The following is an 18,166-nucleotide window of genomic DNA, read 5'->3' on the forward strand; positions in this document are numbered from 1 at the left end:
AAATGACAAAATAACCTGCTTTTAAAGAATAAACATGGTGGTCTTTGAGTCTGGATACACGCGAAGTTTATTTTTGCCCATCTCTCTCTCTCCTAGGGACCTCCAGGAGCTTGACGATAGTACCCAGCTCCCTCTGCTCTGTCACTTCTCAGAAACAGCGGAAGGACTCACCACCATTCGGGCCTTTAGGTGAGTAAACACATTTTTATATAGCTGACTAGGCAAGTGCATCACCAACAAATGTTTTTCTATAAATAATTGATCATTGCTTTCATTTCGTTTCATCTTCCCATTGTGTGCCTGACAGTTTGCTAAACCAGGAATAAGAAAAATTTGGTTTAAATGATTAGAGTTAGAGTTTGCCCATCCAAAATGCTAACTATAATAAAGGATGAAGCAAACAGATTGGAAAAATCCTAGCAGTGTGACTTAGATAAGGCTTTTAAATTCCCTAACCTTGGTTTCCTCATCTATTAAATGCAGAAAGTTATCTCGCTCCTTAGAGTCATTGGACTAATTGATGTTATGCCTGCAAAGCATTAACCACATTGACTGTTGAAGAAGTATCCAAGAAACAAGTTAAATGTATAAATAATAGTAATAATAGTCTTCATAAATGGAATACTATTACACCAAAGTTGTTTTAGAATTTAATCCTTTTTCTTCAAGGTTTGTAAACAGAATAATAACCTAAATTTTTGATCGAGTGTTTGCTTTCAAAAAATTACCTATCCCAATTTTCCTGTTCAAGTAAGATTAGCAAAGAAAGTGGTATTACTGAATATTTCATTTAATCTAGAAAATTGATATTTTCGTGTCATAGTTTTCTGAAATCCTGATTGCAAGTATATATAGATTTTAATCAGAGAGTTTTCTAACCTAAGAAACTTACTTTTAAATATAGAATTGGGTCACAGAGTAGAATATAAAAAGACAACTATCCACAACATTACATTCCACAGCATGTGTACATAATCTATGTAGGTGGCCTCATGAAGCATACACACTTTCTGCACTGGTATGTTTTTCCATCATAATGTGCAATCCCTTTTATTGGAGATGTCAAAACTACTTATTGGCATTGAATGTAGATATTAACATGAAATTTATATTCTAATAGTAGCCAGCAATGATCAGTGGTATTAATATGTACACTATATTAAAGATTACTTTTTTCACCAAATAAGTACTTTCAATTCAATTTATTTAAGAAATATTTGAGTACTGAACATATGCCAGATACTTTTCTTGCTGTAGATATATAAAGACTATAAAGGCCTGGCCTTTCATTTCCAACCAGCAAAAAGTGGCACTGCTGCCCTCCCTCCCCACAGCCTCTCCACATACAGCTGCCATGTAATCCTTTCTATTTCCTTTGTGGTATTTATCTGAGTATTTTAAATTATTGTTTTTATTTGTTAACAAGTTATCTGTCCTGTCCAACTGGAAAGTAAGTTCTATCAGATCTCCCCACCCCCTGCTCTTTTTTTTTTCCCCCGCTGTTGTAGCACCATTCTCTGGGAAAAGTACCTGGAACTAAGTAAGTGCTCAATAAATATATATTGACTAAGTAGCTAGCAAGGGGTGTGTTAAGGAGCTCATACAGCAACACAAGAAAAAAATAGCAACACAGCAGGATACATAGTCTAGTATATGTATCACAAGAAACAGCTGTGTCAGAGAGCAGGGTAGCACTCTGTCTAGAAGGAATGGAGAGATAATTATTGAACAACAAACCTTTGAATGATGAATAATTGACCTGGCAGATAAAGGAGATCAAATATTCAAAGAAGATGTAACAGACGTGTGAAAACATGAAGATTTTTATTTTATATGAAAGTCAAAAGTGTCCAGTATTGTTGGAACATAGATTAAGTACAGAGAAGGTAGCTATGGGGATGAGTCTTGAAACCACAGCAGACGCCAATACATAAAGGGCATTGAATAAGTACCTTTAAATAATTTAGACTGGATTCTTTCAATATGAGGTAGTCACTGAAGAATTCTGAACAGCAAAGTGGTATGATCAGAGTTGTGTTCATCACGATAACTCTGGGATACTACTATGAACTGGGGATGGATAACATTCAAGGCAAGGAGACTCCAGGAGAGTGTTGCAGTGGTCCACGTGAGAGATTACAAAGACAGGCTAAGGAACTAAGGACCAGGAGAGAAAGCACAGATTAAGTAGTATTTAGGAAGTGGGACCAATGAGATTTAGGGTCAAACTGAGTGTTAAGCGTAAGACTGAGAGAAAAGTTGAAGGTGATTACTTCTAAGATTCTGATTCCCATGAGCGGGTAGTTTTCCAAGTTAGGAAATTGAAGATGATGCGGATAATTGGAGAAGAAGTTGATGAGTCTGGTTATGCACGGGTGTAGGTAGTAATGATATCCAGCTGGACTTTTTTAATGGTGTTTTGAGGATATAGGTCTGGTGTCTAAGAGATATCGAAGGGCAGAAGATAATAGGTTTGAATATCATTCTTTTATGGATAATAGTTAAAAGTTTTGGCCATGGATTTCATTGCTGAGGGAGAGGGTGTGGATTAAGAAAAGAGGAGCTTGCGAGATACGGATCCAAGATGGCCATTTAGGAAGAGCTCAGGATTGCAGCTCCCAGTGAAAGCGCAGAGGGTGAGTGGACGCCGCATTTCCAGATGGATTTTTATTGCCGACAGACCAGGAGATTCCCAGGCGGAGGAGCCCCATGGGACACCAGCGCGACTGTTATCGCCGGCGCAGCCCTTTCGGTCCCTGTGGCTGTTTTGGCCCGCGCGGCTGCTTTGCAGCACCCCGGCATGGCAGTTCTCCATACAAAATACACTGGTCCAGGTGCCCTTTTAGCTGGCAAATGGAGCCCCGGGAAGGCACAGTCGCCCATTCATCTGACTAAAAAGGGGTCTGAAACAGGGAACCAGGCCAGGAGATTCCCGGGCAAAAAACAAAAAAGCCCCACGAATCTCAGCGCTGCTGTTTAAGCCGGCACAGTGAGGCGCTGCATGGGAAATCACACAGAACCCAGCGCCTTTTCAACAGGCAACTAGAACACCTGGGAGAGAGTCAACTGTTCGACTAAAAAACAGAAGGCTCTGAGGCAGGGAGTCAAGTGATCAGGCTCGGCTGATCCCACACCCACAAAAGAACAGCAATCAGAAACTCTTTGGATTGAGAGTTTCACAGCAAGCACAGCTGAAGCCGGAACCATCCAGCTCTGTGGGGGAGGGGCGTGCACCATTGCCAAGGCACTCCACCACTAAGGAGGTAGTCTGCCATTGCTGAGCCAGCCCGCCATTGCTGAGGCAACCTGCCATTACAGCAAGAGTCCGCCATTACAGAGGCGGGCCACCAATGCTGAGACAGTTCTAACTACACCCATATAAACAGGATGCAGGGAAGCTCACATGGCAGCTGGGTGGAGCCCACAGCAGCACAGCAAACCCTCAGGAGGCAGACAGTGACTAGGCTGCCTCCTTACTGGGCAAGGCAGCCCTGAAAAAAAAAGGAAGCAGCACAACGGAAACTGGTAAATAAAGCCCTAACTCCCTAGGACAGAGCACCTGGGAACAAAAAGCGGTTTATGAGTTCTGCTGCAGCAGACCTAAACGTACCTGCCCAGCAGCTCTGAATGAACAACGGAGCTTACAGCTCAGCACTTGAGCTCCAATAAAGGACAGACTGTCTCCTTAAGCAGCTCCCTGACCCCCGTATATCCAAAGAGTCACCTCATAAAAGAAAAAACAGAATGACTTTTGGCGGGTATCCTTCTCAGATAAAGGTAGCAGAAGCAGAAACTGGTAGCAACCCTTACTGTTCTGCAGCTGCTGCAGGTGATCCCCAGGCAAGCAGGGCCTGGAGTGGACCTCAGCAGTCCTACAGCAGAGGGGCCAGACTGTTAGAAGGAAAGCTAAGAAAAAGAAGTAACTTCAGCATCCACAAACAGAATGTCCACTTAGAACCCAATCTGAAAGTCTGCAACTACAAAGACAACAGGTGGATAAATCCACAAAGATGGGAAGAAATCAGCACAAAAAGGATGAAAATACCCAAAACCAGATCACCTCCCCTCCTACAAGGGATCACAACTCCTCACCAGCAAGGGAACAAGGCTGGATGGAGAATGAGTGTGATGAAATGACAGAATCAGGCTTCAGAAGGTGGGTAAGAAGAAACTTCTGTGAGCTAAAAGAACATGTTCTAACCCAATGCAAAGAAACCAAGAACCTTGAAAAAAGATTTGATGAAATGCTAATGAGAAACAACAACATAGAAAGGAATATAAGTGAATTGATGCAACTGAAAAACACAACATGAGAACTTGGGGAAGCATGCACAAGTTTCAACAGCCGAATTGACCAAGCAGAAGAAAGGATATCAGAGGTCGAAGATCAACTCAATGAAATAAAATGAGAAGGCAAGAATAGAGAAAAAATGGTTAAAAAGGAATGAACAAAGTCTCCAAGAAATGTGGGACTATGTGAAAAGACCTAATCTACGTTTGATAGGTGTACCTGAATGTGACAAAGAGAATGAATCCAAGCTGGAAAATACTCTTCAGGTATTAACAGGAAAAATTCCTCAACCTAGCAAGGCAGGCCAATATTCAAGCCCAGGAAATACAGAGAACACCACAAAGATATGCGTCAAGAAGAGCAACGCCAAGGCACATAATCCTCAGGTTCACCAGGGTTGAAATGAAGGAGAAAATGCTAAGGGAAGCCAGAGAGAAAGGTCGGGTAACCCACAAAGGGAAGCCCATCAGACTCACAGCAGACCTCTCAGCAGAAACCCTACAACCAGAAGAGAGTGAAGGCCAATATTCAACATCCTTAAAGAGAAGAACTTTCAGCCCAGAATTTCATATCCGGCCAAACTAAGCTTCATAACTGAAGGAAAAATAAAATACTTTGCGAACAAGCAAGTACTCAGAGATTTCATCACCACCAGGCCCACTTTACAAGAGCTCCTGAAAGAGGCTCTACACATAGAAAGGAACAACCAGTACCAGCCACTCCAAAAACATACCAAATGGTAAAGAGCATCAACACAATCAAGAATCTGCATCAACTAACGAACAAAACAGCCAGCTAGCATCAAAATGGCAGTATCAAATTCACACATAACAATATTATCCCTAAATGTAAATAGACTAAATGCCCCAATCAAAAGACACAGACTGACAAATTGGATAAAAAGCCTAAACTCATTGGTGTGCTGTATCCAGGAAACCCATCTCACATGCAAGGATACACAGAGGCTCAAAATAAAGGGATGGAGGAAGATTTACCAAGCAAATGGAGAACAAAAAAAGCAGGAGTTGCAATTCTCATCTCTGATAAAATAGCCTTTAAAGGAACAAAGATCAAAAGAGACAAAGACGGACACTACATAATGGTAAAAGGATCAATGCAACAAAAAGAGCTAATGATCCTAAATATATACGCAGCCAATACAGGAGCACCCAGATATCTAAGGCAAGTTCTTAATGACTTACAAAGAGACATAGACTCCCACACAATAATAGTGGGAGACTTTAACACCCCATTGTCAATATTAGACAGATCAACCAGACAGAAAATTAGCAAAGATATCCAGGACTTGAACTCAGACCTGGACCAAGCAAACCTAATAGACATTTACAGAACTCTCTACACCAAATCCACAGAATATACATTCTTCTCAGCACCACATCACACCTACTCTAAAACTGACCACATAATTGGAAGTAAATCACTCCTCAGCAAATGCAAAAGAATGGAAATCATAACAAGCAGTCTCTCAGACCACAGTGCAATCAAGTTATAACTCAGAATTCAGAAATTAACTCAGAACCGCAACGCCTCATGGAAACTGAACAACTTGCTCTTGAATGTTGACTGGATAAACAATGAAACGAAGACAGAAATAAAGATGTTCTTCTAAACCAATGAGAATGAAGATACAACATACCAGAATCTCTGGGACACATTTAAAGCAGTCCCTAGAGGAAAATATATAGCAGTAAGTGCCCACATGAGAAGAAAGGAGAGATCTAAAATTGACACCCTATTGTCAAAATTGAAAGAGGTAGAGGAGCAAGATCAAAAAAACTCAAAACCTAGCAGAAGACAAGAAATAACTAAGATCAGAGCAGAACTGAAGGAGATAGACACACAAAAAACCCTTCAAAAAATCAATAAATCCAGGAGCTGGTTTTTTGAAAAGATCAACAAAATTAGACAGACCACTAGCCAGATTAATAAAAAAGAAAAGAGAGAATAACCAAATTGATGCAATAAAAAATGATAAAGGGGATATCACCACAGATTCCACAGAAATTCAAACCATCATCAGAGATTATTACAAACAACTCTATGCACATAAACTAGTAAACCTGGAAGAAATGGATAAATTCCTGGACACTTGCCTCCTCCCAAGCCTAAACCAGGAAGAAGTTGAAACCCTGAATAGACCAATAACAAGGTCTGAAGTTGAGGCAGCAATTAAGAGCCTACCACCCAAAAAAGCCCAGGTCTGGACGGGTTCACAGCCTAATTCTACCAGACATACAAAGAGGAGCCAGTACCATTCCTTTTGAAACTATTCCAAATAATCCAAAAAGAGGGAATCCTTCCCAAGTCATTTTATAACACCAACATCATCCTGATACCAAAACCTGGCAGAGACTCAACAAGAAAAGAAAACTTCAGGCCAATATCCATGATGAACACAGATGCAAAAATCTTCAATAAAATACTTGCAAGCCAATTGCAACTGCACATCAAAAAGCTTATCAAACATGATCAAGTAGGATTCATCCCAGGGATGCAAGGCTGGTTCAACATACGCAAGTCTATAAACGTAATTCACCACATAAACAGAACCAAAGACAAAGACCACATGATTATCTCAATAGATGCAGAGAAAGCATTTGACAAAATTCAACAGCCCTTTATGCCAAAAACCCTCAACAAACTAGGTATTGACGGAACATATCTCAAAATAATAAAAGCTATTTACGACAAACCAACAGCCAATATCATACTGAATGGGCAAAAACTGGAAGCATTCCCTTTGAAATCTGGCACTAGACAAGGATGCCCTCTCTCACCACTCCTATTCAATATAGTACTGGAAGTTCTAGCCAGAGCAATCAGGGAAGAAAAAGAAATAAAGGGTATTCAAACAGAAAAGGAGGAAGTCAAATTGTCTCTATTTGCAGACGACATGATTTTATATCTAGAAGACCCTATCGTCTAAGCCCAATATCTCCTGAAACTGATAAGCAGCTTCAGCAAAGTCTCAGGATACAAAATCAATGTGCAAAAATCACAAGCATTCCTATCCACCAAAAACAGACTTAAAGAAAGCCAAATGAAGAACGAACTGCCATTCACAATTGCTACACATATAATAAAATACCTAGGAATACAACTAACAAGGAACGTAAAGGACCTCTTCAAGGAGAACTACAAACCACTGCTCAACAAAATAAGAGAGGACACAAACAGATGGAGAAACATTCCATGTTCATGGTTAAGAAGAATCAATATCGTGAAAATGGCCTTACTGCCCAAAGTAATTTACAGATTCACTGCTATCCCCATCAAGCTACCAATGACCTTCTTCAAAGAACTGAAAAAAAAAACACCTTAAACTTCATATGGAAGCAAAAGAGAGCCCGCATAGCCAAGTCAATTCTAAGCAAAAAGAACAAAGCAGGAGGCATCACACTACCAGACTTCAAACTATACTACAAGCTACAGTAATCAAAACAGCATGGTACTGGTACCAAAACAGAGATATAGACCAATGGAACAGAACAGAGGCCTCGGAGGCAACACAACATATCTACAACCATCTGATCTTTGACAAAAACAAGCAATGGGGAAAGGATTCCCTGTTCAATAAATTGTGTTGGGAAAGCTGGCTAGCCATGTGCAGAAAGCAGAAACTGGACCCCTTCCTGACACCTTACACTAAAATTAACTCCAGATGGATTAAAGATTTAAACATAAGACCTAACACCATAAAAACCCTAGAAGAAAATCTAGGCAAAACCATCCACGACATAGGTGTAGGCAAGGACTTCATGACCAAAACATCAAAAGCATTGGCAACAAAAGCCAAAATAGACAAATGGGACCTAATCAAACTCCACAGTTTCTGCATGGCAAAAGAAACAGTCATTAGAGTGAATCGGCAGCCAACAGAATGGGAAAAAAATTTTGCAGTTTACCCATCTGACAAAGGGCTGATATCCAGAATTGACCAACAGCTAAAACAGGTTTACAAGAAAAAAACAAGCCCATTCAAAAGTGGGCAAAGGATATGAACAGACACTTTACAAAAGAAGACATACATGAGGCCAAAAAACATATGAAAAAATGTTCATCATCACTGGTCATTAGAGAAATGCAAATCAAAACCACATTGAGATACCACCTCACACCAGTTAGAATGGCAATCATTAAAAAATCTGGAGACAACAGATTCTGGAGAGGATGTGGAGAAATAGGAACACTTTTACACTGTTGGTGGGAGTGTAAATTAGTTCAACCATTGTGGAAGACAGTGTGATGATTCCTCAAGGACCTAGAAATAGAAATTCCATTTGACCCAGCAATCCCATTACTGGGTATGTATCCAAAGGATTATAAACACTTCTATTATAAGGACACATGCACACATATGTTCATTGCAGCACTGTTTACAATAGCAAAGACCTGGAACCAACCCAAATGCCCAGGGATGATAGACTGGACAAGGAAAATGTGGCACATATACACCATGGAATATTATGCAGCCATCAAAAACAATGAGTTCGTGTCCTTTGTAGGGACATGGATGAACCAGGAAACCATCGTTCTCAGCTAACTGACACAAGAGCAGAAAATCAAACACTGCATATTCTCACTCATAGGTGGGTGTTGAACAATGAGAACACATGGACACATGGAGGGGAGCATTACACACTGGGGTCTGTTGGGGGGAAATAGGACAGATAGCATGGGGAGAAATGCCAGATATAGATGATGGGGAGGAAGGCAGCAAATCACACCACCATGTGTGTACCTATGCAACAATCTTGCATGTTCTTCACATGTACCCCAAAACCTAAAATGCTATAAAAAAAAAGAACTCTCTAAATATTAAACAAAATAATGTTGAAAAAAAATATCCATTTTGGCAAACAATCATTCAAAGCTTCGTGTTTTTAAAAAGCTCCTGCCAAAAGGCTAATATTATTGGAGCTACACCTAGCTATTAGTGTTTCCTACTCTGCAATTAATTATTTTATCCAATTAACTTAGGAGATGCAAATTATGGCAAAGGTCTTATTCCTCCACCTGATTTTGTAAAATAAAGTTTGATTGGAACATTAAAAAAAAAAAAGAAAAAAGAAAAGGATCTGAATAGATTCAGAAAAACTGGCAGGCGAAACAACAGGAAGTCGATGAGTTCAACATATAACAGCCTCTCTTTTCTCCTTGAAGGACAGGGGAGGTCATCTTCTGAGAGGGATGGGGATGAGAACAAGGCAGAGCATCATGAAAGGAATGAGGAAGATTTAGAATAAAAGAGGAAATTGACCAAGAGTCAAGATACAGATTTTTCATTTACCTTCCTCCCTAGACACATGAGCATAATTTAGCATTACTATCCTTAATTTTACATGAGGAAAACGTCTACATAGCAGTAAGTAGAACAAAATAGTATGTTAAATTTCAGTGCTTGAATTATAGTTGGAAGAAAGAAAAGATGACTCAACTTCTACTTGGAAGTACCTGCATGTTACTAATCCAGGTTTAGATGTTCCAGAATCCATTTTTTAATGTTTTATTTCAGTAAGTTTTTGAGTGTAACATGGATAAGTTCTTTAGTGATAACTTCTGAGATTTTGGTGTATCCGTCACCCAAGCAGTGTACACTGTACCTAATGTGTAGTCTTTCATCCCTCACCCCTCTTCCACCTGTCCCCTCAAGTCCCCAAAGTCTATTATATCATTCTTATGCCTTTGCATTGTCATGGCTTAGCTCCCACTTATAACTGAGAGCATATGATATTTGGTTTTCCATTCCTGAGTTACTTCTCTTATAGTAATGGTCTCCAATTCCATCCAGTTAACTGAGAATACCATTATTTTGTTCCTTGTTATGTCTGAGTAATATTCCATGATGTATGTATACCACATTTTCTTTATCCACCCATTGGTTGATGGGCATTTAGGCTGGTTTCATATTTTTTCAATTGCAAATTGTGCTGCTGTAAACGTGTGTGCAAATGTCTGTTTCATATAATGACTTCTTTTCCTCTGGGTAGATACCCAGTAGTAGGATTGCTGGATCAAATAGCAGTTCTACTTTTAGTTTATTAGGGAATCTACATACTGTTTTCCATAGTGGTTGCACTATGCTAGTGTCAATGTAAACATGTTCCCTACTCACCACATAACAGCTAATATTTTTTTATTTTTAAACTATGGCCATTCTTGCAGGAGTAAGGTAGTGTCTCATTGTGGTTTTAATTTGCATTTCCCTGATGATTAGTGATGTAAATCATTTTTAAATATCATAAATATCAGCATTTTTAAAACCAAAAGAAGTGTTGAAAATGTGGGGATGGCCTTGCTATCATGGATGAAATTCTAGAATCTTTATGTTTGGTGCTTGTGGTCAGGAATTGAAAGTGTCTTTTTTCATCCATCTGTTCTTTTTTTTTTTTTTTTTTTCAAACTTTCTGGAGTCCCCAGAGTCTTGAGCTCTTTGGAAAGTTAGTACTTACTGATGAGGCTGCTTTCCCTCCCCTGCATTGAGGGTTCGTGATGTACTCACACGAAGCAATGAACTCCCTCAAGTACTTTACCACGAAAGCATCACAGCTAAATTAGACTGAGATTTTAGTGACCTTTCCTATTTTTTTCTTGTCTGACAGAATAAAGGTCTAAGAATGTTCAGAAGATGAGCTGGATATGGATGAAAAGATACAGGCTGAGTGTGTCAAAGTTTCCATTAGGAAAACAGAAGGTTTCTTGCCAAATAGAAACACGCAGAAGGAATGTTCACTGCATTTTCACCCCTCCCCTCTCACTGCTGCCTCAGACTGTTGCCAACTCCATTTACAAACTCTTTTAAGAGTGGATCTGAAACAACATCACAAAACTAGAGGAAGAGTCAAAAGTGTCCCAGATAAAGCAGTCTGTCAGAATCAAGTGTTTGAGGTTCATCTCAAATGTAGTCCACTGGCTTTGGTCCACCTGGCCTCATCTCCAATCTCTCCATCACTCAGTCCTCTAGGGAGAAGAACCTGTCTCAAGACCCAGAACATGTGGCGCCTTCTCATTTCTGTGCCTTTGCTCATATGTTTCCCACCACTTAGAATGCCTTGTTCACCAAAAACATTCCACTTACCCCTTAAAACCTCACTCAGACTATCTTCCTTGTCCCTTGTGACACCTTGCTTAACCCTTCCTGTCTCTCCACCCTTCACTCCATTTCCTACCATGCTGATCATCTGGTTGTTGCAAATCTTGCTATTCCTTTATGTTCCTGTAGCATTTTGTGCTTACAGTCCTTATAGCTAGATAGTGTGTTGCACCATTTTTACTTGTTAATGCTGTGTTTCCTCCCTTCACCAGACAGTTGACCCTTCAAGGGAGTAGGTCATGTCTTGTTCCTATATTCTCAGTGTTTAACATAATGTCTAGAGTTGATGATTGCTTCTGAATGAATGGATGAAAATCTGCCAAACATGTACCTAGCAAGTACAAAAAGAATGAGCTGAGGTGGGTGGATCACCAGAGGTCAGGAGTTCAAGACCAGCCTGGCCAACATGGTGAAACTCTGACTCTACTAAAAATACAAAAATTAGCCAGGCATGGTGGTGCATGCCTGTAGTCCCAGCTACTCAGGAGGCTGAGGTGGAGGTTGCAGTGAGCCGAGATTGTGCCACTGCACTCCAGCCTGGGTGACAGAGTGAGACTCTGTCCCCAAGGCAGGAAAAAAAAAAAAAAAAAAAAAAAAAAAACCCACATTGATGGGGGGAGAGATAGATAGACAGACAGACAGACAGACAGACAATCTTTATGGTTCATGTTCACTGTTGCAGTAAATCCTATAACTCTTTGAATGTCCCCCTTGCCCTTTAGTTATTTTCTATATTCATCCCTAAAAGGGTCAGCTGGAGCTAGAGGGTAAGCTTGAGCTGCTTAGTCCCACAGCAGAGTGTTGCCATTCAGGCCAGGTCCTCCTGTCCGTGGCAGCATGGCATTTGGGCCACGGATACTCAACTCAAAGCGAGGTAATTAGTTGGCTATGATTGTTGAGTTCTCGATTATTGTAGATAAGATCTTACTGTCCAACTGAATTATCTGTCTTTTTTGACATACTGTAATGATCAGATTGATTGGATAGATATCAAGCGTCTGCTTTATATTGGCCTGTATGGATCACTTCATTGGGCCAAGTGGACACCCCACCCAGGATTTCTTCATTCTTTGACATGTGATGATTAACTATAAAATTTTACAATTTTAATTGAAAATTTTGAGGGGGCATCGGGGAAGTCTTTTATCAAGAAGGAATCACTGCCGTTTTGTCAGATGAAGTTTGTTTATTTCTTGCAAACATAACCCATAGATGGGAGGTCTCTATAAGATAAGCTTTGGCTGCAGAGAGAGAATAAATCACGTTTTAATTTGGTATTTTCCTCACCTTCAAACCGGTTATTTTTATTGTATTATCCAGCCTTCCATTGTTTTTGTTATTCAGGGAAAATAATTGAGAAATGAAAAGAGACTATTTTTGTGATTTAGAGAAGATTTTTTTTAGCATGTTGCTAGAATTTCTTTGAGATAGTGGCTCAGATGGTTAAATGGATAAGGCTTTTAGTGACAGTTTCATGTATAAAATAAGTTACACAGAATTGTGGTGTGATTTTACTGCACAACAATAATTAATTTGTTGAAGATCAATATCCAAACTATATATATCATAGAACCCTGAAAGTACACAGACCAAGTTCCTTCTATGTAATGACCAACCTTACAAATACTTTAGAATTTGGGGGTATAGATATTTAACAAGAATATTTCCCATCATCTCTAGTGTCCCCCATCCTCTACTTGTCGCCACCTGAGTATTTTTTTCTTTGGTTCCCAGAAACATTAGGCAAAAAGAGAAATTTAAAAGTACATTTTTGCCAATTGCAAGTGCATAGTTTTCTGTCTTCGCTGGTTCTGATCCGGCACCTCCCACCCAACTCTAACTCTGTTGTTTGGAAAAGTAAAATAAATGCCACAAAAAGTCAGTAGAGTTGCATTTTTATACAATTTATCTTGGTTTTTGTAAGGCCTTTTTAATGTAGTAGGCTATGCTTTGTTCTCATGGCTACAATAATTATGTGGAAATGCATGAACTGATTTTTAATGCAATGTTGTATTAGAAGGACATTTTTTTTTAGTAAGGGTGTAAGACAGGAAATAAACACTTGACCATACCATCTCTACTAAGAATGCAAAGAGCAGTAGCAACTGGTCTTTATTTTGAAGCAGAAATCTATTTACTGATCATTCCATGCCATTAGTGTGTCACTATGTTGAGTAAATAGTGTAGCAGTAAGTGTGACTGTTTTTTATTACCTCTCCTGTTATGTGGTTAACATTGTATTATTTTTGTTTTCTGCAGGCATGAAACCAGATTTAAACAACGTATGCTGGAACTGACAGATACAAACAACATTGCCTACTTATTTCTCTCAGCTGCCAACAGATGGCTGGAGGTCAGGACGGTACGTTCATTTCATGATTTCGAAATGGAAACCAAATAGAGAAGACGCCTGCTGCAAAGAGGCAGACAATTGTAAAAAGTAGTCTTCCACTGAGACTCGGCACTAGTTTCACATTTTCTGGACTTTAAAATAGCTCAGGTTTGTTTATGTTACAGATGAAGTTTGTCATAATGTTTTAGCTAATGAAAAGACAAATAGCCCCAAAAGCAAAAATTCATTTTATGTTCATTAGTCTCTAGATCATATAAGTTAATGGAATGGCAAATATTTGTATAACTTCAATTTTTTTTTCCAAAAGAGCACATTTGGCAAGTGAACAGATGTACTCATTTCCTTCCCTGAGTTGGTCCTGCCTGGAAGGATGGCAACTTTCTATGTTTTAAGCCAGTGGAGGGTCATGTTAGCACAAAATGTAGAAACGATAGTTAATCATCCATTGCCTTCTGTCTTGCATAATGTAGAAGAATAAGCACAAGCTTTGGTATCATACAGACTTGGTCTAGCAAGTTAATTTTAGTTCCAGTTTCTCATCAACAAAATAAGAATGTGTACCTTGTATGGGCATTAGATTAAAAGTCACATAAATCCCCTATTATTGGCAAATGCATTCAAGAAATGTTTTTCAAATGTATGCATGGACAAATAATGAATGGAAACAGAACCTGCCCTGGTAGGGGGTTCATAAGCCAATGAGCTGGAATATCAAACAGGCGAGATGAGACAGACATTCCAGAAGGCAAGGAATATAGTTTCTAGTCTGTGCAATCCAAAACATGCATAAGCCACTTTGGTGGTAATGGTGGGTTTAGTGTAATTTTTTAAATGAGTATTTGCCAGTTTTGAAAAGAAAAAGCATGTTGATCTGTACTATTGGAAGAATCTTATTCCCACTAATTGTGTTGCACTAACGTGCAGGCTTTCTTTCAAAACACAACAGAAAAGAGAAGGAAGATGGTAAAGGGAATTTAATAGGGTAGAAATGAAGGAGCCTAAGCTAAAATCTGAGTAGTTGATTGACGGATACAGATTAATCTAGAATCTTGAACATCCTTGTGAGCTTTAGTTATCATGATTTCTCACTGGTTTACAGAGATTCTCACACTATATTAATCATTATATAGAAAATATTCAACAGGACAACACAGTTATTTTTTTACCGATTTTTGATAGAAGCATTGGTTACTGATAAATTCCCTCCAGGTAACCGTCACATTTGGAAGATGGCAGGGCAGAGTTTCTTGGGAATTACTTATAGATAACATAAAGGCAAGTGAAGTATTACTTAGAATTTATCACAAAACCAAAACATGATTCCTAAACCCTATCTAAACAATAATTCCATAATTTCTTGTTTTAATTCCTTGTTTTGAGCTTCTCTTTGGGGTGTGTGTGTTTGTGTGTGTGTGTATGTGTGAGTGAGTGATTTCTTCTGTTGTTCTATAAAGGAACAAATCATATATTAATATTATAATTACTGATGAAATAGCTTACTGAAAGAATGTCCCAAAGTCATAAGGGAGAAATGTTAGTAGTTGCCTTTGTATCTGCCTTTCCTGAACTTGAAGATCAAGTATGTCTTTTAGGGGCAAGCATGTTTGCCTTGGACTTGAAGTGAGGGTGTGACCGACTCCTGTTTCTGCTCTTTAGCACTTCCTGCTGTCAGGTTAATGGATAAGTGTCGAACACAAATCTTCAGGCAAATCATGTGCTGTGTTCTCATAGCCAGAAGACAAGATATTAGAGTCCTAAGACTGCCAAGAAAAGGAAGGTCAGGAAAAATTAGAGAGGAACAGCAGCCAAACTCAAAATGGTTTAGTTTAGTTTGACTCACAACCCAATACTTTAACCCCCATGTGAAAAAGCAGCCTGAATATAATAGAATCTGTATCTTGAATTCTATATTTTGAATTTCACCTGCAAAAAACAAAATACTGTCACTTTAAACAGGAAGGGCAGAATGGGCCATTCATTTGGTTACTTTGTAATACATTTGTTACTATGTCTTCTTTTTGCTTTCTGAGTATTAGCATCCTTCCAAGATTTTTAATCTAGTCTTATTACTAGAACTCTCTCTTAAAAATTAATACAAAATTAAGAAGTATTTTACTTTTATTTCTGATGGGCAAAGATATATTTTGGCAAGAAACTTTTGTTGATTTATTGCAAAGTTCCAGCCATATCTGCTGACAGAAGTCAAGGTTGAAGGTCCTTGGTGTATGATTCGCCTCCATCTGTTGTATTTATATGTCAGTAACTTCATATGGGTGAAGTTACACACACACACACACACACACACACACACACACACACACACCCCTCTAGACAATCTCGGAGATCCATTGTGAGACCAGTCAGATTCACTGTCACTCTGCTCTTCTGAGTAAACTGAGAGTTTTTATTGGAACCGGGTGTATTTAAATATAAATGCTATAATCCAAGAACATACACCACAATAGGAGTGTCAAATAAAGTAGATAACTTCTCCTGGGAAATAACCTTTTCTCTCAATTGTGTGCATATAAATGGCCTCATTACTACTGTGCTTCTGTGGGCATGTCCATATCATTAGAGACACAATTTTAGTTTGGAATAACTGGATCTTGTGTGAGAAAAATGAAGCTGAGATATAGGACCTTGGAGACTAGGGATGAACTGTTCTCTACACCCCACAGCTGCCTTGTAATAGATTTTTTTAAAGTAATTAAAATTTCTATTTGGCCTGGCACATCTGCATTGATCTTATCTATGGCATCAACACAACCCCCTCCCTTTGTCATATTACTTACTAAGTTCACATTAATATCTGCTTCTAGCAAATATTCTTAGAGTTCCCAGACCAGGAAAGCAACCAAAATGGTACAAAGAAGGTCAATTCACTGGGTATAAATTAGAAGAGGCAAGCAGGATTTCACTCAGAATTCACCAACTCTAATTCATGGACTCAGAGCAATCATGGAAACAGGAGAAAACATGGTATAATTGCTTTCTGCGGCCATGTTTTTCCACCCTTCTTCTTCATGCCGAGTTTTAACTTTCCAAAGCCATGTCACTGCTATTAACAGGAAATCCCAAGAAAGAAGAGAGAGAAACCAGAGTAGAAATACCTTTTGTTGAATTTGGGAAGTTCTCTGAACCTCATCTAATTTTTGTTTATCATTATCATTATTATGATTATACTTTAAGTTCTGGGATACATGTGCAAGAATGTGCAAGTTTGTTTCATAGGTATACACGTGCCATGGTGGTTTGCTGCTCCCATCACCCTGTCATCTACATTAGGTATTTCTCCTAATGCTATTCCTCCCCTAGTTCCCCCATCCCCTGACAGGCCCTGATGTGTGATGTTCCCCTCCCTATGTCCATGTGTTCTCATTGTTCAACACCCACTTATGAGTGAGAACATGTGATGTTTGGTTTTCTGTTCCTGTGTTAGTTTGCTGAGAATGATGATTTCCAGCTTCATCCATGTCCCTGCAAAGGACATGAACTTATCCTTTTTTGTAGCTGTGTAGTATTCCATGGAGTATATGTGCCACATTTTCTTTATCCAGTCTATCATTGATGGGCATTTGGGTTGGTTCCAAGTCTTTGCTATTGTGAACAGTCCTGCAGTAAACATACATGTGTGTGTGTCTTTATAGTAGAACGATTCATAATCCTTTGGATTTATGCCCAGTAACGTGATTGCTGGGTCAAATGGTATTTCTGGTTATAGATCCTTGAGGAATAGCCACACTGTCTCCCACAATGGTTGAACTAACTTACACTCCCACCAACAAGGTAAAAGCATTCCTATTTCTCCATATCCTCTCCAACATCTGTTGTTTCCTTTTTAATAAGCATCATTGTAACTGGTGTGAGATGGTATTTCATTGTGGTTTTGATTTGCATTTCTCTAATAACCAGTGATGATGAGCTTTTTTTTCATATGTTGAGATAGAGACATGAAAAACCCTCCAAAAAAATCAATGCATCCAGGATCTGGTTTTTTGGAAAAGATTAACAATATAGATAGACCGCTAGCCAGACTAATAAAGAAGAAAAGAGAGAAGAATCAAATAGGCACAATAAAGAGTGATAAAGTGGACATCACCACTGATCCCACAGAAATACAAACTACCATCAGAGAATACTATAAACACCTCTATGCAAATAAACTAGAAAATCTAGAAAAAATGGATAAGTTCCTGGACATATACACCCTCCCAAGACTAAACCAGGAAGAAGTCAAATCCCTGAATAGACCAATAACACATTCTGAAATTGAAGCAGTAATTAATAGCATACCAACCAAAAAAAGCCCAGGACCAGATCGATTCACAGCCGAATTCTAACAGAGGTACAAAAAGGAGCTGGTACCATTCCTTCTGAAACTATTCCAAACAATAGAAAAAGAGGG

At 39.0% G+C, this 18,166-nt stretch overlaps 1 protein-coding gene across 6 annotated transcripts in view; it reads left to right on the plus strand.

The window, feature by feature from the left end:
- Window positions 1-18,166, plus strand: part of ABCC9 (ATP binding cassette subfamily C member 9) — a 147,751-nt gene that overhangs the window by 104,404 nt on the left and 25,181 nt on the right. For all 6 annotated transcript variants that reach the window (XM_032287599.1, XM_032287614.1, XM_032287591.1 and 3 more), the window contains 2 exons: window positions 97-189; window positions 13,665-13,767. In XM_032287599.1, coding sequence (XP_032143490.1) covers window positions 97-189; window positions 13,665-13,767 — 196 coding nt within the window. The remainder of the gene's footprint in view (window positions 1-96; window positions 190-13,664; window positions 13,768-18,166) is intronic.

Source organism: Sapajus apella, unplaced genomic scaffold (assembly GCF_009761245.1).
Source record: "Sapajus apella isolate SASKATOON/1434 unplaced genomic scaffold, GSC_monkey_1.0 scaffold2, whole genome shotgun sequence".
Lineage (NCBI taxonomy): Eukaryota > Metazoa > Chordata > Mammalia > Primates > Cebidae > Sapajus > Sapajus apella.